Source organism: Osmerus eperlanus, chromosome 17, assembly GCF_963692335.1.
Source record: "Osmerus eperlanus chromosome 17, fOsmEpe2.1, whole genome shotgun sequence".
NCBI classification, from domain to species: domain Eukaryota; kingdom Metazoa; phylum Chordata; class Actinopteri; order Osmeriformes; family Osmeridae; genus Osmerus; species Osmerus eperlanus.
The window spans coordinates 7599656-7626728 of NC_085034.1; the positions used below are offsets into that span (position 1 = coordinate 7599656).

The 27073-nt window shown below is 44.5% G+C and overlaps 2 protein-coding genes and 1 long non-coding RNA gene across 4 annotated transcripts; 2 read left to right on the forward strand and 1 right to left on the reverse strand.

Annotated features, from left to right (window-relative positions):
* The first annotated feature begins 6472 nt into the window (after window positions 1-6472).
* Window positions 6473-12488, forward strand: dera (deoxyribose-phosphate aldolase (putative)). Its single transcript, XM_062483399.1, has 9 exons — window positions 6473-6624; window positions 7253-7350; window positions 7500-7647; window positions 7882-7977; window positions 8439-8573; window positions 8830-8958; window positions 10890-11002; window positions 11249-11398; window positions 11850-12488. The coding sequence occupies exons 1-9, from the start codon at window positions 6594-6596 to the stop codon at window positions 11904-11906; spliced, it is 957 nt and encodes a 318-aa protein (XP_062339383.1). The 5' UTR covers window positions 6473-6593; the 3' UTR covers window positions 11907-12488.
* A 1968-nt stretch (window positions 12489-14456) lies between these two features.
* On the reverse strand, window positions 14457-26534 carry LOC134037713 (uncharacterized). The gene is made up of 3 exons (XR_009932566.1): window positions 26451-26534; window positions 24210-24284; window positions 14457-14708 (listed from the first exon to the last, which is right to left on the reverse strand). It is a non-coding gene; the product is annotated as an uncharacterized LOC134037713 (long non-coding RNA).
* Window positions 25026-27035, forward strand: LOC134037711 (microsomal glutathione S-transferase 1-like). 2 transcript variants are annotated; one of them, XM_062483183.1, is made up of 4 exons: window positions 25026-25137; window positions 26242-26387; window positions 26502-26596; window positions 26671-27035. In XM_062483183.1, exons 2-4 carry the CDS (start codon window positions 26271-26273, stop codon window positions 26912-26914), a joined length of 456 nt encoding a protein of 151 aa, XP_062339167.1. In that variant the 5' UTR covers window positions 25026-25137; window positions 26242-26270; the 3' UTR covers window positions 26915-27035. The 2 variants fall into 2 exon arrangements, with proteins under 2 accessions (XP_062339167.1, XP_062339168.1); XM_062483184.1 differs by having other exon boundaries at window positions 25026-25133.
* Window positions 27036-27073: the final 38 nt, after the last annotated feature.

The following is a 27073-nucleotide window of genomic DNA, read 5'->3' on the forward strand; positions in this document are numbered from 1 at the left end:
TGTGTACACAATCTTTATTTACTTTGCGAGAACATTACTCAACATGGATTACTGTACACTGCTATCACTTGGCATTTCTAAGACAAAACACCATCACAGGCAGGGAAACTTACTTTCCCTTGACATTTATTATTTGGAGGCCTGTAGAATCTTGTCATGGCAAGACCTGGAAAAAGACGGGTGTTTCATGTTAGTGAAAACACACACACACACACAGACTACAATCAGTGTGTTTGAGGAACTGAAGGTTACAGGGGGGTGAACGTGCGTCACTCAGAGTTTGCTGTTCTAAAGGGTCGTCCCAGGGCAGGAGTGACAAAGCAGGCCTTTCTGTCCATTTCAATTCCCTTCACAGAGGCTCAAGGTACAGTTTTTGATGGGATTAAGAATTTATAACCATTGTATTGTTTCTTCCTATTGTAACCCCCCCCCCTCCTTCCTTGCCCCCACCCACCCCCACCCTCTATATTTTCAAGAGCACTCCTCCCCTCTGTAACATCTCTCTCCCTCCTGCCCCTTACTTCTTTTCTTGGGGGGAACTGGTTTGGGAGACGTGGCCACCTCAGAGCCCCTGCCCTTTGACCCCGACGGGGGTCTGCGAATCGCGGCGCGGTCCCACATCAAAGGCCCCCCCGCGCCCTGTTCTGTGACAAGGCCCGTCACTCATCAGACAGCCCCCCTCTCATGCTCTGTTGTTAGTGCCAGCACACATCATAAAGCCTTGCACTAATTCCTCCCGATTGACCCTGAAGAGGAGGGGGGAGGCAGGGAGGGGGGAGAGTGGGGGCTCCCATTCGGAGTGGGGAGAGGGGAGTCCACCCAGCCTTAAGAAATGGTCCTCTTCAGCTCCCCTTTGACTTGTGTATATCGTTGGCATGGCCTAATCGCCCACCCCCTCTCACATCTTACAGAATTTGAGAATGGTTTGCATTGGAGGGAGGGGCTAGCTAGTTTAAAAATATACTGGCACATATTGCAGTGAGTGGGACTTTTAATGACCGGTTAAAAAGGAATGGGCACCTGATAATAACCAACAAGTTTGACCAAAGAAACCCGCTAAAACGACTCAAACCAAGTTATGCTCACCTAACCAGTACAATTTGTTCTATTGTTAGAGGATGTCTTCTGTTTTGGTACATTAAACAAGTAGAGAGCTTCCATGATAGGCCAGAGGCTGTCCAGACCATCAGAACCATTGCACAGACAGTCACAGTTTCTCACACACAGCAGAAATATTGACAGTAACAATGAGCAGGATCTGCGACAGGCACTGCGTGATAAACCAAAGCTGTACAATGCCCCTGCTGTAAAAATACGCTACCCCCTCCAGCCACTTCCCAAACTCTTGAGTAAATATTTAACCTAAATATCCCACTTTTTGTGTCAGGAAGTCCAACTTCCGGATATCCTCAGAGAAGACAGAATGGGACAATCACTCCCCTGGCGTCTGCTTGACTTCCCAGCTCATCCCAGGCTTGAGCAGCAGACCTGGAGGTGTTGCGGGTGACCTCACGTGATTTATTAGCAAAATAACTAATCTAGTTTACTGGCTCTCACTCTACAAAACCTACCTCAGCAACTGTCCAGATCTTTTAGGGTCCCTGCAACAGAACAAAAACCAGAAGTTTTTTTTTTTTTTAAGAGAAAGTTAAACAACACTTGAGACAGAACATCGTCCATTATTCCAATGCGGACCACAAGTGTAAGGGTGACAGAGGGACAGTCATATAGCATCCTAAGTGAGGAAGTTATATGACAAGAGACCACTTCAGAAATTCCTCGATATGTTTTATGAACACTTCATCACATTCCGCAGACAGATCTACTTTGAGGTTTTAGAAACAATCTCGGCCGCTAAGATGATAAGGGGCCCCTTGACAAGTGTGAAATTGCATTTCCCATATCTATTTCGGATTTTTTTTTATTTTAAAGGCCCTTTGTTGTCCTTCCATGCTGGGTCAGTGATCTCTGAGTGGTCTGCTCTCCTAAGTGTCTAAGAAATGCGAGGTTGCAGAGGATGAGTGCTGGGCCTTGGTCTGCTGAGGCCACACTGGGGTAGTTCACTTCCTGTAGACATGTGTTTGGATTGGGACGTCTGGGTGTCTGGCCTGGAGGAAGCCCAGAGCTCATCCGCATTGTCGTCCCCCCCCCCCCCCCCCCCCCCCCCCCCACTCTGTCAGGATGAGGTTAAGGTTACCCGTCTGTCTTCTGACTGGCTTATCACGCTTATCACAATCACACAGCAGTGGAAACACACGAGCAACGCACACACACACACACACACACACACACACTCACACACGCGTTGTAGGAGCACCATGTAAATACACACACACACACAACCACAACCAAATTTATAATGTGGATAATGATCATATCTATCCTGATGTAAAGAGAATATTTCACTGTTTCCCTTTCAACTTCCTCTCATCAGTCGCTCTGCTTCACTCCCACACCTCCACCCCCCAGCCAGCATCCTTCCTTTATGGTGGAAAAGGAAGTCTGACAAGTCACCTGACACACAGATTGGAGTTTTACAATGAATGGAGTCATACCCATTCCCATGCAGACGCATTGTGAAAGTGAAATGAATTAGATAGCTCTACCATTTTCAAAACAGTCTGCTGTTATGTTGAGAGACAACAGAAATCTTCACGTGTTATTTAGGGTTAGGGTTAGGGGAGTCAGGTGGCTGGGCGGTGAGGGAATCGGGCTAGTAATCCGAAGGTTGCCAGTTCGGTTCCCGGTCATGCCAACTGACGTTGTGTCCTTGGGCAAGGCACTTCACCCTACTTGCCTCGGGGAATGTCCCTGTACTTACTGTAAGTCGCTCTGGATAAGAGCGTCTGCTAAATGACTAAATGTAAATGTATTTACACCACCTAAAGTCATATTAATATATTTCAAGGTAGTACAATGAGGTACATCAGAGAAATATTTCTTAAAAAAATATCAAATAAACAACAATGGCCGAATAACTTGATCCCTGGTAATTCTTCTAAATTACCATTTTACAAGTGTGAGTCAGGTGACATGAGAGACTCTTTCCAGCCAGCTACCCTCCTCCTACGTACCAGGAAGTGGGCGGATGGCAGCATCTCCAGTTCCTACTCTGACTCAAACCCTGGACTGGGTGAGTGTGGGTAGGGAGGTGTGGGAGTATGTGGGAGGGAGGTGTGTTTGTCTCTGTAGGTGCGTTAGCCCATAATGACAGTGTCTGACTGTAGACGACATGTTGTGAGACTGAAAAAGTGAATGAACCCCCCCCCCAACAAAACAGAAGAGAATGTGTACGAGTGTGGGTGCGTACACCGCACGCATATGTGCATGTGTACAGAGGGCGGGTGAGCGTAACCCATGGTTAGCTTTGTATCTCTTTTGAGTGTTTATATTGTAACAGTGGGGCACTGAGTCATGCACATAGAGCTGGCCGGCTGGCTGGGTGGCTGTCCCTTTCAAGGGTTGGGCCGGATGGTTGCTATGTGACTCAAAGTGCTGTCACCAGGCTAAGCCCCGCGTGCTGCGGTAAGATCCAGGCCAGGGGAACACAGTCATTGAGGAAAGATTTCCCCCTCGCTCGTCTCTGGCTCTGTGACTCATTTTGGTTTCAGTTTGCCCCTTACTTCCCTTCTCCTGTGCCCTCCCCTCCCCCCTCCTCCTTGGCTTTGTAAATGACCTCATTTTAATGAAGTACAGACTTAGTGGGTAGACGGAACCACATAGGCAGGAACCTCCCTCTCCAGTTGGTGCATAAAACCACCCTTAAGTGGACTAACTTGCACACCATTCACATTTAGTTTGGAATCAAAGACAGGCTTGTTGGCTATTTACAGATGCTTCTGTAACTTGTCTCACAGTGAGATGAGACCCATGCATTTTTTCCATATTAATCTATATATAGATATCAAAATATTCACATTTAGTTTGTGAGAAGAGTAAAACTCTGAGAATGTCCAATTTTGAGGCTTCAATTTTCATTTAGGCAACAGATGTTGTCAAGAGGCCCACTGCATCAAATGAGAGTGAAACCTAAAGCAGGATGCTGCTATCCTATCAAAGGTATCCCATGACAAAACATGAACAATGAAGCAAGACAAATGCAGAGATTTTGTAGACAACAAAATACTTAAATGCAAGATTATACAGAATTTCGAACAAGGTCGTGTAGCCACATGTACACCACATTTAATGAGTGAGGGGTATTATACTTGAGAAAGCAACACGTGTAATCTGTAGTAGGCTATGCTATTCGAGTCGAGAAATTGTGAGGAGGCATTTTGATTTCACTTAATCAAATTATTATGCGACTTAGCCTACACGGCCTATAAACAATTCGAGTTCAGTATGGCGGGCGCCATTTAGGTAGTCGTACTCGTCAGTCGGAATCAGGGTGTCTTAATGAAGTACTCGATGGGCCGATAAGCCGATGGGTTAACCTTCAGTGCCGATATAAATACTACTAAATAATAATAAAAAAAGGTCAGCTTTGCCGTTTAATTAGCAACTTCCCAATTTTTACGACTAGCCTACCAATTGAGGGAAAATGATCTACCAAGCACTTTATTCTGCTTCTTTGCAAAGCAGGCTAAAGCAACCAATATCTGATATATAGTCTACACGTAGGGTTCTTTGTTCAACGTTCAAAATATGCACAGTAAATTGATAACTTTAGGGGGAAAACCTAGTCTAGAAAAGTGCGCATAACTCAGTATCTGTTCAAATCGGTATTATACTGGCATCTAGTGGACTGTTAAATGGACTGCGTATTACAATTCACTTTAGTCACTCTGTACTCTTGCAAACAAACCTTCGAAACATGATGGTGCCTAAGGCTCAGTTTGCAGTTGTTCAAATCCTGATGCATTCAGAGATTTTACGGTTCCTTTGTTGGCAGAACAAGTGTAACCCTCTACTATGTACATTTTACAATATTTGGCCGTTTTGGACACTGGCCATTCATTTGATATCATACCTGGACAAGAAATGCCTGCTGTCTTTACAGTTGACATTCATTTATATTATATATGAACAAAATGTCAGCTTTCTGGACACTGGCCATTCATTTGAAATTACAGCTCTAGAAAGAAGAGATGATGCCCCTTGATACATCAAAAGGTGACTGAATTATAGTTTGAACCTGGGACAAATCTGACATCGCTTGCCATAGAAGAATATATGTATAAAATCCCATTCACAATGATCGTTCAATGTGATCATTCACACAATGCAATGCCTGTGGCTCAGATTGTTAGAATGTAGCATTTGTAAACCAGGTGCTTGTGGTTCAAATCCTGGTTTATGCAATGAGTAACATTTTTGCAGGTTGAAATTTGCTTTTACGATTCCTTTGTAAACAGTTAAGTCTAACCCTCTAGCATGTCAATTTTACAATATTTTGCAATTTGAGGAGGAATCCACCATTGGCGCTTGCAGCTATATTACGATTTGTGTTTCAAACAATACTCTCAGACATGTTCAAATATAAAGCCTATTAACGTTTGCGACCACACACCTTTCTTTCTTTTAACACACCACAGAATCCTCAACAGTGAAGGGAAAAGTACTGTAAAGGTAGAGCAACGTTCAGCAACCCTTGTTTTATATAGACTTTCACATAGACTATAAAACACTACAAGGCCTCCCAAACGTCTGCATAATATTGTGAAGGAGCTCCATGGAAACAGAGATGGTGGTGGAATGGTTTTGGCAGAGAAGCCAGTTCACAAGCCACAGTTCGCATGTGCCCCTGCATAGCTCTGGAATGCAACAATTACTAAAGCACGTAAAACTTCCCAGGGGTCAAATCTCACATGCTCGACAGCAGAGAGACAGCTCATCCAACCCAACACAACCTTAATAGTAAGGAGGAAATCCTACTTGACCAATGGATTTAAAGGGATTAGATGCTATCAAACTATGTATAGTGCAATGTACATTAGAAGAAATAACATTATAAATAAAAATGTATATTTCTTGTCTTCTTTCTCTTGATTTGTAGACCTTGTCCACTAAGCTCTTGCTTCTTCCAGAACTGGGTTGGCATTGTGATAGAAAATAAATTTCTGTTGTGGCAATAAAAAGCATTTATCCTTTAATACATGTTCAGGTTAAACCTTTTATCCAAAGTTTATTTGACTAGTACTGCTTCTGGGTGGCCTGGCACAACGTGCTTGAAAGATATGATGTGTCTAAACTTGTATAGTCTGTTAGTTATTTGGGCAGGGGTACACCAGTTGTGTTGGAGGCTCTTTAAAAAAGAATAATCCTGTTGGAATAAATGTGGTTGATGTTATACTTTTCTAAATGAAACTGGTGGTTCATAAATGTACATATGCATAAGGTATATAAACATATATTTTACTTTTCTTTTTTTAACATTTATTACACATTTATAACATAAGTCATAGCTTGATGACGCCCCTCTCAGAGCTTACTTCTGATTGGTCAGTGGAGAGGGGCGGTCACAGTGGAGCGGAAGTAACAGTACAGTCAGGAAGAGTTGCCTAACCCTAAATGTAAGCAAATAAAGCCAGTACTAGGACACCAGCTTGGCACATACATTTCGTCTACATTTACAAGTAACATTGTCGACTATGTCTGCAAGAAATCCGGGAATGGACCTCGGTAAGATAGGCTTGTTCGTCCGACCAGGATAATGTAGACCATATTACCTAATTAGCACGTGGATATCTAGAGATGTTGCTAGCAAGCTAGTTGTGAAGAGTCAGTAGCGAATGTAACTTGTTAGGTAGCCTAATCGATGTTAAGTTATTCCCCTTTATAGTTTGTATTTGTATAACAGCTATGAATATTATTTATAGCATGTTTTTTGTAAAAAGAATGTATGGAGGTATATACCATACCACATTCACGTGTGCAATCGAAGTACACAGTGTCACTTTGGATACTGTGTCTGTCTGACACCTTGTTAATGTTTAGCTAAATAACTTGATGAGCTTAGATGCAACACTGGCCATATCTTAAGTCTTAGATGCACGTATAGTCGAAACACTTCATAGGTAAAGCACCCTAACCAACCTTCTTGCACCCTTCTGGTTAATTTGATGCACATGACTGCCCTGACAGTGTCATGTGACAACTACAGGAATCCCACTGACAGTTACTGCAGTAGGCTCAGTAGTGACAAACACGTCACAAACTGAACCAACAGTAGAAGCACATTTCCCCAGGAAGTGGCCCTAAGGAAGCGCTGTCACCCTAACCTATTTCTATCCCTCTCTTTTCCTGGTAGACCTTGAGTGGGTCTCCAAGGTGCGTGTGAATACCCAGGCTGTTCTGAAGAGAGCCCAGCAGATCCAAGGACATAAGCTGTCCAAAAAACAATGGCAGGTACTGGCAAACAGTTTTCAAGGACAACATTTTCACCAAGGATTTCCCCCCCCCAAATCTGTCAGTAAATAAGCAAACAAGAATAGGGAAGCAATACAGAATAATTCCACTATAATTGGTTGTGACACATCCCCTTGTGTCCACCTTAGGCTGCGTGGTTGCTAAGGGCAGTGACGTGCATTGATCTAACGACCCTCGCCGGCGATGACACGCCGTCCAACGTCCACCGACTGTGCTTGAAAGCAACTCAGCCTGTCCGTCAAGACCTGCTGAGGAGCATGGACATGCACGACAAAGGTCTGTCTTCTTCTTGGTGGAGACCGGGTTAAAAAATGTGTGTGGTCATTCATGATCCTGTCTTGGAATAAAGTAACCGTCTCACACTTTGGCCCAATTTGTTGAATTTCAAAACCCTATTCAACCACTAGAGGGCAGTATTGCCTTTTATTTAGCTTTACGAGCTATACTCCTGTGACACTTGAACTGTTCTACTGTAACTAAAATGGAAATGTAATTCCGGTTCCTCTACAGGTGTGACTACTGCTGCAGTGTGTGTATACCCATCCCGCGTGGCAGACGCTGTCAAATCACTGAAAGCTGCCAATTCAAGCCTACCTGTTGCCTCAGGTACAAGACTGGTACAATAATATTGTTACAAACCAAAGTTAAGTCCGTTTGAAAATGTTACATCATGAAACCTCAAAGGTACCCCTTATAGGTACCCCTATAAACTTGTTGTGGGGGCTGTTTAGCAACACAGACAGCTAAGTGCAAATCCCATAACAGCCAGTCGCCTTCGAGGAGGCGGGTCTTCCTGCTTAGCTTATTTTGCAAAACCACTGTCAATCAAACTCGAACTGGAGGAAAGCATGGAAGTTCAGACGACCTGGGAGAGCTGTTGCTCATTTTTGAATGTATTTTATAAACGTACCTAGTGCAGATTTAAAGGAGTGTCTCAGCATATCTGTCCATATGTGTCCTTATGAAGTTCTACTGGTGTACCCTGGTTTTTGAATCACATTTCTTATTCAACAAAAGACATACTAATCTACTCTAACCTTCCTCTACCTACTCTCCTTTTCTACAAGTTGCTACTGGTTTCCCAGCCGGCCAAACGCCTCTAAAGACCCGCCTGGAGGAGGTGCGCATGGCGGTGGAGGACGGAGCCATGGAGATTGACATTGTGATCAACAGGACCCTGGCTCTCACAGGACAGTGGCAAGGTATGTCCTCTTCAACTGGCAGGAAAACAGATAAGGGGGCGTTTTCTCTTTAGTTACAAGAGCTTTGGTAAGTGAATACTCCCTGGGAAACACCCCGTCTGCTTTCAGTCTTTTTCAAGGGTGACATTTTGTATGTAGCTCTTTGGGGAAACGGTAACAACATTGACGTCGTACCACGTGGATGGCCTCTTTGTTTGCGAAACGCACGTTTGTTTGTATGTGTGTGTGCGTGTGTGTGTGTTTCCCCTCTGCTCAGCTATGTACGATGAGATTCGTCGGTTCAGGGCAGCCTGCGGGGAAGCTCACATGAAGAGCATCCTGGCCATCGGAGAGCTGGGCACCTACACCAACGTCTACAAAGCCAGCCTGGTGGCCATGATGGCTGGTGAGTCGGACTTGCTGTTGGAGTCTGATTGAGGTTTTTCCAGTGTGTGCAACCATATTTGTTGACTATTATTTTATTTGTTACAGTTTAAGTTTTTGGATCTGAGCAAACTGAACTGTATGTGGATGACTAGCAATCAACAAGTTTTTCCAAGAAGACATAGTGCAGTGTGTGGTGATGTCCACAGTGTGGGGCTGTTGCTTAGGTTTTTTCCCTCTTTCCTTTTGGTAATGTAGCCTGATTCATCTCTCTCTCTCTCTCTCTCTCTCTCTCTCTCTCTCTCTCTCTCTCTCTCTCTCTCTCTCTCTCTCTCTCTCTCTCTCTCTCTCTCTCTCTCTCTCTCTCTCTCTCTCTCTCTCTCTCTCTCTCTCTCTCTCTCTCTCTCTCTCTCTCTCTCTCTCTCTCTCTCTCTCTCCTTCTCTCTCTCTCTCTCTCTCTCTCTCTCTCTCTCTCTCTCTCTCTCTCTCTCTCTCTCTCTCTCTCTCTCTCTCTCTCTCATACGCTGTACGCTTAACTAGCCATCACAGAGTAAGCCGATTACGCTTCCAAATTGTCAGCGGTCCCGATAGAGATCATTATTAAAATGCATTGCTTTTGTCGCCACACTGGCTCCTTAATCTCCCCTTGTTCCTATGAATTGCGTATGAGATTCCTGAAATTGAATGATAATTTCACGCTATTAATCTCCGATGCCGGCTATTTTACTCCGCTCTCCCTCCTGCAGTATCCCCCTGCCCGCGCAAATGAATAGAGCTTCATTACCGCCACCCATGTTTAATAACCGTTATCCATTATCTAGTAATTAACACTCCCCATAACGAATCTTAAGGATTATGCCAGTTTGAGGGAGAGTGGGAAAGAGAAAGTAGAGAGAGAGAGCAAAAAAACCTGACTGGAAAAACTACATAGAACATGTCTTTAATGAACTGGAAAATGTTCATCTTGTTCTCATCGGTAATGAACAGTCATTATGCACCAGGGAGGCAGAAGGGGGCGATTTTTTACCAGGCCACAATTTGTGGTTCATCTATTAAAAGCGTCATTCCGTCTTCTATTTTTATCAAGAAAGCTGATAAAACATAATTGCTTCTGAAGGGAGGGGAAAGGAAAAATGAAGCTTTTTATTGATGAACGGGCACACACCCTCTGTGAGCTGCCTCGTGCAGCATATGCTCTCGTCTGGGCACTCCAGGCCACCGTAGTCCTGTCTCCAGGAGGGGCTCGTCCTCAACACCCTAAAACACACTCTACTGTTCCTCTACTGTTGCTCTACTGTTCTCTACTGTAGCTCTACTGTTCCTCTACTGTAGCTCTACTGTTCTCTACTGTAGCTCTACTGTTCCTCTACTGTAGCTCTACTGTTCTCTACTGTTGCTCTACTGTAGCTCTACTGTTCTCTACTGTTGCTCTACTGTATCTCGACTGTTCTCTACTGTACAACCTTTTTACCTGTCATCCAAATGTTCGCCTATCTGATATCGAGACTCCCCCTGCTCTGAGTCTTCTCCCAATGTCTGCTGTCTTGTGTTGCCTAGAATTCCTCCTGAGACATTGATAGGCCTTCTGGCCTTAGTGTTATGAGAGAGCACAACTCACAGTGCTTTAACCCTTGTGTTATCTTCGGGTCATTCTGACCCATCAGTCATTGTGACCCACCGTCGTATTGCGACAGATTTACCGCATACAAAGACAAAGTGAAGCCTTTTCTTTTAACCGTTGGGCTGTCTCAGACCCCCCACATTGCGAAGGTTAAAAGAAAATTATTTTAATTTGTTTTTGTATTGGGTAAAATTGGGTAAACACAACGATGGTTCGTTATGAACCTTTGGGTCATGTGACCCGAAGGCAGCACGAGGGTTAATAAGGGCAGTAAAACCCCCATGTTATTGAAAGTAACAAAACAGACCCCATGTTTCTTTCCCAACCGACAGGATCAGACTTCATCAAGACCTCCACTGGGAAGGAGTCCGTCAATGCTACGTACCCCGTTGCCATAGTGATGGTTAGGGCCATCCGTGACTACTTCCTGCGCACAGGCCATAAGGTGAAGTTGAGGAAAACGATGGTCTGATTCGTACTGTGCATCTTGCCTTGGGTTGACACCACTCAGTGGAGTGAAGAGCAGCTATGTGTGAATTTGTCAGCATATTTATTTTGTAGTAGTGAAATAATTGTATATATATATATATATATATATATAAAAAGAATGACATTAAAGGGTATATCCTTTATATCCTAAAGACATTATTATTATTTGTAAAAAAGGAAATGTCCATCCTGATGTCCCTAGGTGGGCTTCAAGCCAGCGGGGGGGATCCGCACAGCGCAGGAGTCTCTGGTGTGGCTGACCCTGATGAAGGAGGAGCTGGGGGACGAGTGGCTCAGCCCGCACCTCTTCCGCCTGGGGGCCAGCAGCCTGCTGGCAGACATCGAGAGGCAGGTAGGGACCGCTCGGGACTGCACGCACGTAGACACACACACGGACACACACACACGGAACCACAAGCTGAGGTGCGCAGGCGCACAAATACACAGGGACGCAGATACCGTGTCCCATCGCACACGCTCTTTTTATTAGATTTTTTTTTTGCACGCATTTACGAACATAAACCCTTAAGCGGAGAGAACACATGGAGGACCTTTTAGCACGAGCCTCATAATGTAGCCAATGATGACTAAAAGCATAGGCGCTGATGGGGAGATGGAGGGAAAAGTAGAAGGAAGTGGTTGTTTGAGGTGAACGTCAGTTACGGTTGTTAAAGTTTAGTACCACACTTTCCTTGACTTTTGATTTCCTTAGCTTTTTAGAATTAGCGGTGCCTTTGGTAAGAGGTCGATAAGTACATTATTATCATCCCTTATTTGCCGTCTGGTCTCTCTCTCCTCCGAAGGTCTACCATTACGTGACTGGACGTTATGCAGCCTATCACGAGCTGCCCATGGCTTGAAACCGTCTCGGACAACATGACAACATCAACCTCAAACTCCTCAACCCAGCTTTCACTTTTCAGATGACAATGTTACACACACAGACACCTAAACTGAGGCTTCAGAATTGCTACTACAGGGGTTGTGAAAGGATATTATCTTGTTTTATGAGAATGTGACCAAATTACGTGAAGGAATGACAATGGGTTGAATACATGCCTACATGTAGTTTTATTGTAATATTTCACTTAATGTTCTGTGCCTTGGCATGCTACACGTGAACCAGTGTAGCTTCAGTATGTCAGTTGTCATACAATCAAATGTGAATGAGTAAGTCCTTTATGACTAATAAAAAAGCGAATGACTAGAGAGAGAAGCGGATGTAGGGTTGTTTAAATAATCATATAATATCAACATAGAACAGTATTCAACGATACCCAATTCACTTTTGTTTGATTTGAGTAATATACGTACAAAAATGTGTTAGGAGAGATCCAGATGTTGACAAAGGCTGATAAATAAAGACCCGAATCAGTGATGGTTAATCTGTATGCGTTCTATTTAGGGACTTATTTAATGCAAATAATAACTTTTGTTAGGGTTAGGGTTTTTTTTTGGCACCACTTTACCCTGCTCATATATTTCAGCTAACATCCCCCAAGGCTTATGTACCCTTTATCATGAACCAGATCTGCTGTGTTCTGACTGAATATTCATGGTGTGAATGATTCTTAGTGCTCCCACCTGTACCCGGGACAGCAGTGGAATATGTTACTGGGCTTCCTTTGGTCTAATTTCATTAGTGAGAGGCCTCGTGAACAGAGCGGTGTTGGGGATTAATTAGGGGTTAAGTGAGTTTAAATGATGTGATTGAACAGCTCACAAATTCGAGGCTTCATTTGAAGATGGAAAACTTTCTTCTCCTTCCTTTTCTTCTTTAATTAAGATATCACAGGCCCTGACCTTGACTGGAACAGAGGATAAAGCAAGTGAATTAATTGTGGAATGGGATACGAGGCGTCGGAGGGACTGAGCAGGTTGAGTGGAAAACTTAGGAGGGTGTGAGAGGTAGAGTCAGGAGAGATTGGATGGGCTGGGAATAAGAATCAGTGCTGGGTGAATTTATGCTAGTTAGGATTTCCCCCGCCGCAGAAGAGTAATCCCTTTGTACATGGATTCTCTGCAACTTGACTGAATGAATGACCTGTTCTAAATAATCAAATAAACGCTTTAGTGTCAAGAGCACATGTCCATTATCTATGCTGGTTATGGTGGTTCGATGACAAGTAAGATTTCCTCTAACTGATTTCCCTGGCAGGAGCCATAGCTTAAGTGGATTTGATGAAGTGGCCAGACATTAGTTACAGGTTGGAGCCACTATGGTGGAGAAAGAGTGCTTTCTCCTTTTAGTGTCAGGCATAGAGCGCGGGAGAGGTGTGAGTTAGAGTGATGAGGAGCCAGGACTCTGGCTGCTCCTCACCTTGCTAGGCTGTGATGGATTAGCTCCACTTACATAAAGGCATGTAGATCATCTCAAATCTAGACCATCGGGCGGCACCCGCTCTTTCTGATAAGACGGTGGAGGAATGGAGGCCGAACCCAGATTGATTCACCCGTCGGTCCTTCCAGAAAGCGAAGGAGAAGGGGTGTGTGTGTGTGTGTGTGTGTGAGGGAGGGAAATAGACAGTTGAGGAAGAGAAGGAGATAGAGAGATAATCCCTCTAACTCAAGTGATTACCTATTGGCAAGGTTCAGTCCGATTTCAGGGTCATGCTAACGAGTTGCATAACTTTGGTTAAAGAACGGCACCTGATCAACGAACATCAGGGGTGTCAGGAAGTTAAAAGCCAAAAGCCATATGGTATGTGAGGAACAGCAAAATATGCTTCAGAGGAGACTCACTGGTTAGTAAGGTGAGCTGAGTTGAAGTGAATTGGCTAGTCTGCTCATGCTGCTGAGCAGTGCACATTGAGCGTCTGGAAGGCAGCGCTACACCAACACACCCAAGCAAGGGCCGAATTTGTCAAAAGGCCGGAACGCCAGTCGCTCACACCTGACAAATCGGCTCGCTCAGATTGATTGGTTTTCTGTTGTTTTATTCATCAATGTTTTCCCCCCCCCCCACCCTTTTTTTGTTGTTGCCTGGAGCCGATGTGAAAAACGACACACTGCTGGGCATGTGGGCCTGCAACGGAGTGTATGGGGGAGAAATGAACGGGCCTTGGTGGTGTCAGTAATGCCTCGACTATCCATTATCAGACGGGATTCAAATTTGTCATGCCATTTGTGGGTCCATAACTTGTCTCTAAAGCAACACATTGTATATGATTTTATAAATTACCAAGCAGCGAGCTGGTGTGTGTTCTGGCTCACGAGGGTTGGCTGAGGAAATATATCACTTTGTGATTGATCCTCATACTGTTTGGGGGGTATCATTTCAAAGTTGCTCAAATGTGTGGAGAAAAAAATGATGCAAGGAAATTATTGATTTAAGAGACAGACTACTATATGTGAAGTTAAAAGGTAGGTGTTTGAAATGTAACAAGAGGGATCACAAGCAAAGTGAAAAATTGTAGCAATTTTTCATCTTCTCCCATGTTTCAACGATAATTATTCCTATTGCCAAATTCCCGGTGCATATGAGAAATGTGTCTTTTCAGCCCATTGCATGTTTTAATATAACGTCACCAACGTGAATAAGTGTAATCAGTAATTCAAGTATAAAAGCTTTGACGATACTTTTGATGAACCTCTCATTTGGGCACATCCATTCCTCAGCCACCTCCTTGTCTCCCCTCCTCCAATGGAGCGATGGCAAAAGCCTAATGAGAAAATACGGGGAAATAAAAGGAAATGTTAATGTGTGAGATTGATGACCACCGAATATGTCCACGCCGGTCATCTGTGATGGAACGCTGCAGGCCATTATTGATTAGGGGTGTCTTATCAGCGTTAAACACATTGATTTGTCTCGAAAATTGTTCAGGGGAGGGAGACGCTGGCCTCATGCACTGATTTGACAAAGCGTGCTTAAAAGCCATTTGGCCTGGGCTGAAGGGGCCGATAAAGGGCAAAATAATCAAACATCACCAGATCTGGACTTGGGGAGAAATCGGGGGTAATATCAATGCGCCTGACTGGCTGATTCCATATTCAGGTGACATTATAGGGAGAAGATTACCTCCTCTACAAAGGGGTCAGGATAATCAACATTTCTCTTGAGTGGGCCAAAATACATGCCCGACCATGCAAGTCTGTACACCAACTACGGGAATCATACACGTTTTATCACAGGCAGCTAGAGAAATCAACCACTGTCATCAAGTGGGACTGCTCAGAGATCCAAGCCCATCCTAATTCAAGGTTAGGACAGATGATGCAGAGAGAGAATAATTGGCCCTCAGACGACAATGATATTAATGATACAATTAGAGCAGGCTTTTGGTGTCCTCTGTGGCAGAAACAGGTTGTGATAGGTGATACCCGGGGACTTCACTAGTGTCAGTCCAATCCTTCTGATGCCGGACTGATCCCCATAGAAGATCGAGGCGAGCATACACTCACACAGACTCATTTCCCATGGTGCACCTTCTCTTTGAGCGCTGACCTTGGCGCAGGGCTCCCTCGTGGCGGAGAAGAGATGGAATACATGTTTGAGAGATCAAAACGGACCAGGGATCACCTGTCTCCACAGACGTGGGACTGCAGAGAGTTCTAGAAATCTCTAATTCATTATACCTGTACATGTTGATTACTGCTGATCCAAAGCCACAGAATGTTAATTTTATTTGAAATTAAATGTAATAGCGGATAATTTATTATCAATATACCAGGACCAGTCCTTCAACTACCAGGACTGGTAGTTGAAGGACTTCTACATTGCTATAATTCAGAGCAAACATGTATTGACACTGTAAAACAAACACTGTATTTCTGCGTTCCAAAAAATCCATAGATTTCAGCTAAGAGCAAGATACAGCCTAGTCATTTTTAATTTAATGAACTGTAGTTAGATGTTTATTCTTTCACTCGTGTGAAACTAATGCTCGGAGCCATAGGACCAAGGATCAAGGTCAGATTCCCCACCTCAAAAAAACCTGCTTAAAACCTGCTCTGCATCCAAACTGCACCAGGAAGAAAATGATATGAAGTTTTCGAAGAAAGAAGGTATATTCAGTTATTTATTTATCCATCCGTGTGTGCAAACACGGTAGTCCTGCATTTCCTCCTGGACACACCGTAGCAATGTTCTCTGTGTGGGAAGCAACCTGAGGGGACGAAGGCTGTGTTTCAGACGGACTGCTTTCAACCTCATCCACATTCCATTCTCCCCACTGGCAGGTAGTGGGGTCTTTGCTGGGACCACTGCAGGGACAGACTTCAACCCAGCACTATGTTCTTGCTGCACAGGAGAGACCATTCCTTATCTATTTTGGATGATACTGACACAACCTTATGAAAGACCCTCTGGCCCCGGTGAATGATTGAGGTACTGTACACAGGCCAGATAGGGAATCAGGGAAAGAGAGAGGGAGGGAGGAAAGGAGAAAGAGAGAGAGTTGCAAGTTGCATAGTTTGAACTGTTCTGACCATCTGCCTTTAGGTATACCATGCCTCACTGGGAGAGAGTCAACACACACACACACTTCTTTTCACCGAAAGAGCCAAACAAATATGTTTGCGAGAGTGAAAGAATACATTCTTTGCTCTAGGACTAGCCCACCAACACTGGCGCAAAAAAAGAGCAAAAAAAAGAAATAGAAAAGACACTTTTTAGTGAGTAATATATATTCACTGCCCTGTAATGGGTCAATAGGATAACTACTTTGAAGGATGCACCACAGGGACAAAGAAGGTACATTTGTTTCATGGCCTGTAATACAAATCTAAAGGAACATGAACAGAATAATTGTTCGCAATCGGAAATCTCAATGGAGTCATCAGAGCTTAATCGGGAGCTTTTGAAGTGAAGGCTGACATTGGAGAAACTCAAGGGCAGGGAGGGAATGGAGGGCCAGTGAAGAAGGATAGGGCTTCATTCTGTTCAGAAATTATAAGTAGGGGTTTCAAACCTCAAAAGTTTCCAGAGAAGAAATGGATGGTGAAGGGAAGAGGGCGCAGGGCATTCTTGTAGTATGGGAATACCTGACTTTCTAAGAACTTAGGAGATCATTAAACATAAAACAACTTCTTCTTCTAGCGGACTGGGACACTGAAGGGGTCTAAACTACAAGGATCCAGCACTAGACCTTGTCGTTTCCTTGAAAACAGGACCATCACAGGAGATGGTTTATGAGAGTCGGTTTACCCCCCAATAGAGACCTTGAGAAGGAAACAAAAAACAACTCACTAGGCACACTGCAGCACATTATCTATGGTGCATTCGGCGGTTTGGCGCTATGGCGCTATGGCGCTTTGATGCCTGCAGTCTCCCCCCAATAGCATATAACACATTATGTGTGATGCTGATTGCCTTGTTGTGGTCTGGATCCAGCGCTGACTCTCAGTGCATGCTGGGTAAAACGGTAGGGGAGGCTGATTAGGGTTGGATTGCCCTTAAGCTCCAGTTAGCCCTATCTCGCCTCCCCTTGGTTTCTCCTCTTCTAAATTGGTTCCATTGTGTAGCCAGGGTTCCATTGTGTAGCTGGTCTAGGGTTCAATACAAGTCTTGATGCAATGACAAGCCAATCTCACACTCCCTCTTTAAAGTAATCCAAGTATATGCTGTGTAAAAACATATTCTAACCCTGTTAAACAACCTCAAGGTTTTTTGGGGGCAGGAACTGTCACATGAGCACAAAATGGCACACAGTGAAAAGAGGCCAAGACAGTAAAGAATAGTAACAACAACCAAAAAAATACAAAAAACTTGAATAAAACATTTGAGACTCTTTTTTACAGAGATATATTAGGAAATAACAAACTGGTAACAATTAAAATAATCCAATCCAGTGTGTGCATCTTTGGGGAATATAAAGAAAACTTTTTTTATCAATCAAGGCGATGACAGAATTGTCACAGGCGCTTTGATGTCGGTGGAGGGAAGCAGCCAGGGACCTCGATCGAGTAAATAAAACATGGCGCTTTACTTTGCCTGTGCCAGTTAATAGGGCAGCCCCGCTGATCAAAAGAACATTAGCTTTGATTAATCAATCAATGCCCCAGTGGCCCTCGTCCTGTCAATTGATCTCGCTGGCAGTCAGAGTGCTGCATAGAGGTCAGAACTCGAGTGGGTCTCCTCAGCATGTGAAATGTTCTCCTGTATTCTTCACACTGCGCCGCCTCCGCTCAAATCCGCCCGCATCGATTTCTCTCTCATTTCTTTCTTTCCTCCTCTTTAAAATGCTCTTCCGTTCAAAGGTTATTCATTTAGAGAGAGGGAGTTGACTCGTCCTGTAGTTCACCCACTGGTGTGGTGCTTTGATGACTGAACAATGGGCCCAGATGATTGAAAGCCCAAACATGAGATACATTTCAATAGATGAGTAATGTTGGTCCTCTTAATTGGAAGGGAGACAACAAACACGGCTGGCCTATGCAGACCCCCCCCCTACAACTTCACAATCCAAATATTGCAAATCACATTCAGCTCAAGAAGAAACTCAAATCTCTGGATACGTCTTGATCACTCTCTACCACGTCTCTTACAGTACTTTGAGTGACTCCTCAGAACATAGTGGGGGTGATGATTACCAAACAATCGCGCACATCCCATTGAAGTGCTCCATGGTTCCGTTTCAAAGAGTCGTAGTGTCTCTCCTCGCCCCTCTCGGTGGCATCATTGCTTTTCATGTGGCCTCGTTCTCTTGGCAAATGCAAATGAGCATAATTTCAAATGACAAACGAAAGTAAACTTTCTTTCCGAGTTGTGTGTGTGTCGAGTTCCCAGTGGGGGACATGGGAGCCAGAGAAATCCTGCTCTAATTCTGTCATTGTCAAAGTTTGACATAAGCGATTGTTCAGTCGCCTTTGTTGAGTGATACACTGCGTAATGGGGTCCCAATTCCTCCACGTTTTTATTTTTTTTATTTAGGAAAACTCAAGACATCTATTCCTTAAAGGGATGTTTGGTTCTGCTTATGCTAAATATTATAACATTCCTGCAGTGATGTCTTTTGTTTTCGGCTTTTATCTTTCCTCATGCACAGGAGGGCTTTACCTTTGCCACTGCACCATGTAACGGCATCTCGGAAATAATTTAAGTAGCCCTTTTTGAAAACCTAATACAAGTCAAGAGAATTCAGATTCAAGATCAAAGAGTGTCGCTTCGCCGCCACTGGGGCGAGGACTGACTTTCTCCAGCTTTCTACTCCATGATCAAGTAGGCTGTTTTGTTAAAAGACCTGTCCGGGTTCTCAGTGATTTGCCCACAAACACGGAACATGTCTGCATATTTACTGCCAGGTGCATGTGTGAACAGCAAATTAAGTGTCAAGTTGAATGATGTACTTCGATGGCGACCGCCACACAATGCCTCACATTATGTTGTGTCACACCGCCCAGCACTTTTATCACCATGAATAATTAAAATACTGTGTCAACAATGGTCATTTGTCCGCCTGTAACATTTCTGTAAATTGATGTGTGCTTGACTGGGGCTGGAGGCCAGCGGAGGAATATACATCACTGTGTTTCATTCCATATCATGGCCTTGCATATCATTTATGAGGTCACGCGCGAACTAGGGGGGAAAAGTTTCTCTTTCGACTGTTTCGTCTTTCTTCTCCTTTTCTTCTTTTCCCTGACATAAATCTCGGGAGGGAAAATTCTCAGAGAAGAACTTATTTAATTTCATCAGCACTCCTGACTGACAAGCATCATTACGGATAAAATTATCTCGGTAATTATCCTGCCCAAAGGAGATTGATATCCCTTTGTGAGTGTGGAAAGTGAAAGAGGGGAGGGAGAGAGAGAAAGAGAGAAGGAGAGAGAGAGAGAAGGAGAGAGAGGTAGGGTTCTCGAGGGGGCCGTGGGTACATTTCCGAGGAAGGAGGGAAGAGCTTTGTTAAAATAGCGCCCTAATGAGGCTCCGCCCCCCTGCTGCGTGGGGCCCTTGACGGCCTGAGCACCCAGAGTGCACGCTTTTGTTCTCCCAAGCGCCGGCGATGGGGGAGTGTTGCCGAGGCCGCTGCCGCCGTATACACCTTGGCCACTTACCGGGGCCCGCCGTACGCAATTATCTCAATTTGCACAGGGAGCCTCGGTGGCGTCGACCCAGCTCCTCGAGATTACCGCCTTGGTTTCCGCACGCGCTCACTCCCTACCTCCGACAACGCCGAAATAGTTTGATAATATGAGGTGGCGATACACGTGTGTGTGTATGTGTATGTGCTGGAGAGGTGGTGGAATGTTCGACGGTCTTGTTTCCGGATGATGCTGTCGCGGGGGTAGGTATGGTGGAACGGAATGGTATCATCCAGGTTGTTGCTCAAGACGTGAGAGAGAGAGATAGAGAGAGAGAGAGAGAGAGAGAGAGAGAGAGAGCACAAGACAATATGGATCTGCTGTTTGAAGTCACCTTCACACACCACCCAGGGAGCCACAGCCTCTACGCCAGGCCCTTTCACCATTCACCCTGCCTCGAACCAATGAAGAAAGGCCACACGGGGAAATGTCCTAATCCTATTCAACCTATCTATCCTCATCATGGATCTGATAGAGGACTAAAGAACCCTGCTATGTACTGCACTCGGCAAAGCCGTTTCGTCGTCAATCTATTTCAGAACGGCACCCCAACAAAAAAAAAACGCGGCAGTCAGGATGCCGCGTACGACATGATGTGTGCTCATTACAGTGTGGACAGACTCCTCGGCTAATGAGCGCTCGGGCCGCCAGATCGCTGGGGAGAGATCATCCATAAGGATGTCCTTCTGGTCCCTTCTAAAGCAGGCTCGGTTCTCGCGATGTGACGAAGAGCCTCTAATGCTATGTGAGGCCTCCTTATTATTCTCTAAACTCCACCGGCTGGCCAGATGAAGGGAGGAAGTAAAAGGCAGAGACGGAAGGGATGATGACACATCCCGAATCACTTAGAGCCTCGCGCGCGCACGCCTACGTGAGCGATTTAGCTTCCCTATTCACGTCCGCCATCAACCCCTTTTTCTTTCTTTCTAAAAAGGCTGCCCCGGCGAACGAGGGCCGTTCAGGCTTATCTATGCGTATCCCTCGCTATCTATTACACGCGTGGAGCGTTTCAATTATGGCGGTGTTTCATGACGGGGGGGCGGGGGGGGGAGCGTTGGCGGCGAGCAGAGGCGTTTGGCTGCGATGATTGAGTCATTATATCTTCATCATGTTCACGTCTTTGTGGGGCTCAGTGTATGTCCTTGCGGTTAACTCACTAGCCGTGTCCGGCACTCACCAATCCCATGCCGCAAACGCGTAGACAACGGCTCACCTTTACCGTGATTGGGTTATCAACTGCATCCTCTGACATCAAAGGTTGGAAAGTCCACCCATACTTTGAATCAATTCCCACTCGGTTTCAATTGACGACATCATGTATATGTGTATGTGTGTTGCTCTGAGGACCACAAACCAAAACCTGGACCCCCTGGTCCTTCAGAGAATTCCCCTTTCAAAAGGCCTCTGACCTTCAAACAGAGGATGTCATTGCTTTTGAATGCCGTCAGATGGGAAGGACTTCAAGGAGAATATCCAGCACTTTCCAGCACGGAGCATCTCCTTCATGTTAGCTCGCAATCCCTTACCTCCAACAAACCCAGACACACCGTGGTGCCATATCCTGTCTTTCTGTTTAGCCTCTGTGGTCAAACCCACGGAGGCCGGTCCAGGCTAGGTCGAGTAACTACAGGGCTTTCAGAGGTCGGGTGATGTATTGGTGTATTGGTGTATTGGTAGTTGGGAGATGAGACAAAGCCTGAAGCGGCTTGCCTAATGAGCAGCTGTGTGGCCCTCATTAAGAGAGCAGAGCAACCGCTGATCCTTAATGAGCTTCTTCATTAGGAGCCATTTGGAAGGGAAAGGTCCACGGGTAGCTTGTCTCAGGATCCCAAGGCTTGCCCTGCACACGCACAGGGGCCCGCCACCTCCATTAGGGGGAGGCCATTATGCACATAGTTAGCATGTACGTATGTGTGAGAGACAGCGAGGGGAAGGTGGAGGGGGGGTAGACTACGGTGTGAGAGAGAGAGCGAGAGAGCGAGAAAGATGGGAAAGGGGTATAGATAGTATGTACAGAGAGAGAGAGAGAGAGAGAGAGAGAGAGAGAGAGAGAGAGAGAGAGAGAGAGAGAGAGAGAGAGAGAGAGAGAGAGAGAGGGAGGGAGGGAGGGAGGGAGGGAGGGAGGGAGGGAGGGAGGGAGGGAGAAAGGGAGGGGTAGAGTGAGACTCATCATTAATGAGATGGTGTGTATGTGTGTGTGTGCCAGCGTATGCACATGTGACTCTTCACCACGAGCTTACGTGGGAGTGACCCTATCAGAGGAGGGTACTGCAACAGTCGAGTGCACGGATAAGATGAGGTACACACAGTTGCTAAAGCAATAACATGCACTGGATCCGTTGGTAGGCAGATACTAGACTTCCCACACCCCTAATAAAAGCCAAAAAGGTCCTCCACGAATCACTGTTTCGATTTTTACGTTGCCAAGCCAAAGCAGAAGCATAATCAAGTAAATTCTTCACTGATGCTCTGTCTGTGAAATATTGTGGCCACAAATTCAGGTCTTGGTTGGTCATGATTATCCAGACCACAGCCCCTGACATAAATGGAATGGTTCTAGACCAGAGTTGGTCTACTCTACTTGGTGCCACTCTGGAACCAGTATTCCGAGGTGGGACTTTTTTTTGCTATTGAAATGCAGAGAACTGGTTTAAGATTGGGAACTCCGAAACAGCCCTCAAACTGCCTTCAAACTGCCTTGGGGTATGGAAGGTGTTTTCTGTCAAACCAGCATGGGACTGGTGTCTATCTCACACCTACACCTCTGTGTGATCTTGATCAAACGCAAACCCTATACGACAAGTTAATCACTCCATATCTAGGCTCTATTCCCTCCAGGTTTGCGTGGACGCATTCACACTCATCAATCCTGCCAATCAGGGTCACCTTCCAGACCCTGATTGCACTGCGCCAAATTTACTGCGCCCCACTGTACCTACGCGATCCCGTGCACTCAGCATTTCACCAGCATTGATTGGCCAGCCGCCGAGCATGTGACAGCACTGAAACTAATGCGGACACCGTCGCTGATCAATAAAAAAATGTATGTGCCTGAAACCTAGGAGGCATTCCGTAATGAAATCAATACCCGTGCTTGGCTTTTGGCATTAAGATCATTGGCCGGCCTGTTATTTAGTCATTGTTGTCCTACAACCCAGTGTAAGCTGGCTACCATAAGAAATCGATGGCTCGGTGTCACAGCCAGCATCCCAATTACTGGTGAGGATACTGGTGGGGGGATCAATGCAAGTGTTTGCCATTACAGGTCCTTGTGGGAAATCACACTACATAATTTTTTCTAGGGCTTATCCTGCAGACTCACGTCGAAAAAAGCACGATCATTGTGATTCAGAAATGTTATACAGCCACCTGTGGTATTCAGGTTAGTTTTCATTTGAGAAAGAAACTTCTGGGAGGTTTGGATCTAAAGGTAGTTGGCTATGGCTTGAACTACAGTCTGATAAACATGGTGGATATGGTATGATGGCTTAGTGGGTGAGTTCATGTGACACTACATCACAGTAAACATATACACTGTGATGCTTTATCAAATGTGTGATATGGGTCTATCTTTACAGGAGATCACAAGGCGTCATTACATTTCTCTTGAGCCAGCAGTGAAACTTCCTTTTAGCATATTTCTTCAACAGCCAACACTGTTTCTCGATCAATATGTAAGAACCTTGACCGACCTGAAGGTCAGTCCTAAGGGGCAGTACAGCACAGTCCCTAGACGACCAAACTCCCCTTATTGACACAGAGGGAATAATAGTGAAGCAAAGACAACTGGATGTCACCAGACTGCAAATAGATTTAGTTGGATTGAAAAAAAAGAAGAAAAGAAATCTGTCTCTTCTAAGCTTGTCGACTGTCGTTATCGTCGTAGTTGGAGATGTATCAGCATGTCATCGGGAGAACAAACCCTGAGGCAAAACAGAGACATTCCCAACATTCCTACTTCTCACAGGCAGGCAGGCACCTCTCACTCCTCACCTTAACAAGACATATTCTACACTCCCAGAACCGTAAATACATTCCCACCTATCTGCCAGGTTTATTTGCGATTTCCTGAGGAGAGGACTGGGTTGAAGTGTAGAAATAACGAGATTTGGCTCTTTAAAATCAGTTTTCCCACCTACCTCAGTATATCAAAGCACAGCAGACTGGCAAGATGTCACTCTTCACTCAAGCAGAGAAAAAGGTGTTGTCTGCACCTAGTAGGCATTGCAAAAGAGCAGAGACATGCCACGCGGTTGATTAGAGCGCTGTCACAGGTCTTTTTCAGAAGAGAATGGTGTTCACTTTGCCCAGCTGGAGTCTAGACAAACTAGACAAACAGACTGTACAATTTGAGTGGATGTAAAGGAAATGAGAGATTCTCTAAATGATAGCTCTTAGGCAATGTTATATTTGTATACTTATATTGGTTTTGGTATGAATCTGGTCTTGGCTTCAACTGTTTTGTTGTTTTATAAGGCCCCTCCTGTTTCTGGACTTGCATTCACCTCAAGTATTTATACAAACGATGTAAAAAGTACCTTAAATGCTTGTCATTTTCTGCATTGTTGGTACGATTGTTGTGTCAAGGCAGTAATCACTGTATCGTGCTGATGCAGTATGAGTTGAGATTTGTGAAGCTAGAGCAGGTGGCAAGGCAAACACAAAGGATCATGCCACCTGTATTGACTGTTTGTCATGGTGACTCAGCATTGGCCGAATGCTCTTTGGAATCAACCTGAGTCACAGTGATATCAAACTAGGAAAACTGTTTACCTTCAATAGTTTTTCTGGGGCATAGAACAAAAACACACACTTGATTGATTGTAAATACTGTACAGACGTTTTCAGATAAGCTATATATATATATATATATATATATGTCTAAAGCTGCTATCAAACCAGTATGAAGCAACTTAAAAAGGTGGAGTCACCCTGTCTCCAAAAGTTGCGCAATACAATGATGGCCTTAAACCAAGTGTCTCAGTGACACTTCTTCCTGTGTCAAACGTGAACAGTCCGCGACTCTGACTTCCTGCTGACATTTGAAATCAAGGATTCAAGCAGTAGGTATGATTGTTTTTTTTATATATATAAATTATACTTTTAATTTCTCAACAAAAGAAGGTCTATGAAGTGTGGGCGGGGCCAGACGTACAGTATCACCAAACAATCGCGCAAACTGTATGCTCAATACAAAACATGGTTATATTATTTTTTACAGGACAACAGTAACAGGCTATTTGTAATTGAATGTTTGTCTAACAGTGTCTTTAGATTGGCCCAGACCTACTGCACGCGTTTATAGTGGTTTGCATAGGCTATTTGTAAATATCTAAATTTAAGTCATTTTTAGCCCTAGAGAAGATATCCCGTTTGAGCATGTTGTTTTTATAGGCTACGAATTTGTTTTACTGTTGTTGTTTTTTTACGATTCAAGCTTGGGCTATATTGTCTTGTTTGCTGTTTTTATTTTGAAACTGATATCTGTACTACCCATGATCGCATACAGTCCAACAGTCAATTGAAAGCACATGAAACGTATAGCACCCCCCAAGAGGCACACGCTTAGTATCTGTTGTAATTCTGCAACATTAAGATGTGGTTTGTGTTAAATTAGTTTTCAAATAACGGATTCCAGCCGTTTATTTAATGGAGTTAGAGCTGCTTACAGTGAGCTATAGTGTTAGGAAATGGTCATGCTCTGACACCGAATGGTGGTAGCTATCTAAGCTCTAACATATTTGATGTTTTTTAACTAGATTTCCAATACATCTAAAATCATCAGTTTATATGTCCGACCATCATTAGCTGGGATATGCTACAATATTTGACCTGTGAATTCAGACCAACGCAATGACACGATTTTAGGGTTCTGCAAACACAGCCACATAGCCCATGCACACATAGCCTGACTAGTGTTTGTATTGATGCAATTATTTTGCATTGTGGAAAGCATAAAATGATTGGTTCTCAAATGATGAACTGTTCATTTTAGCCTATGAATTTATCAAAAGAAAGTTTTGGTTTGGCTCGTACTTTGTTCAATGAGAGGATGCATATGTTACAGTAAATTAAAATAAGAATAATTCACTGTAGTCCTAAGCATGTAAAAGAGGTAACTCCAAGCAGGGGGAAACTTGAGGGTTCATAAGCCCTATTTTTGTGTTTCAGGTTAAAGAGACTAAGAAGAGTGAGCAGCCATGGCACATCTAATTGACAATGAGGTTTTCCTTGCCTTCTCCACTTACGCCACCATAGTGATCCTGAAGATGATGCTAATGGCTCCAATGACAGGGTTCTTTCGTTTTAAAAACAAGGTATACTTTGGACTTGGGACCAAAATGTTGCTACTTAAATGTATTGCTGCAAATTATACTCACTTTTGAAACTGGCATCATATTGGGCTGTTTTCTTTCACATCTTCCGCAAAGGCATTTTCAAACCAGGAGGACCTTTGGTTGGCTAAGAATCCAGAGGAGAAGAAGAAGATGATGCGGCCCGACGATCAGGTGGAGCGTGTTCGGAGGTAGGCCTGCACCGTAAAACAGACCATGTGACCAGTTGGAATTTCATGTCACCTTAACATGCCTGTCTATCCAGATGCCACCAGAATGACCTGGAGAACATAATTCCCTTCATCGTGATTGGCATGCTCTATGCCCTGACTGGTCCGGACCTGGCCACTGCTGTGCTCCACTTCCGGGTCTTTGTGGTCTCCAGGATCTGCCACACGGTGTCCTATGTGCTGGTTCTTCCCCAGCCCAGCAGAGCTCTGTCCTGGGTCACGGGCATGTTCGCCACCTTCTCTATGGCCTACAAGGTCCTCAGCCCCCTCCATCTTTAAAGGCCACATTTTGTCTTTGGGATGACACCTGTGCACACACACCCTTCCTAACATGACTCAGACACACAAGCTTCATTTATAGTACATCAAATTAAAGTATATTCATTCAAATTCTCATTCATTTTGTATAAGCAGCAAAGTTATGTGACGTTACAGCAG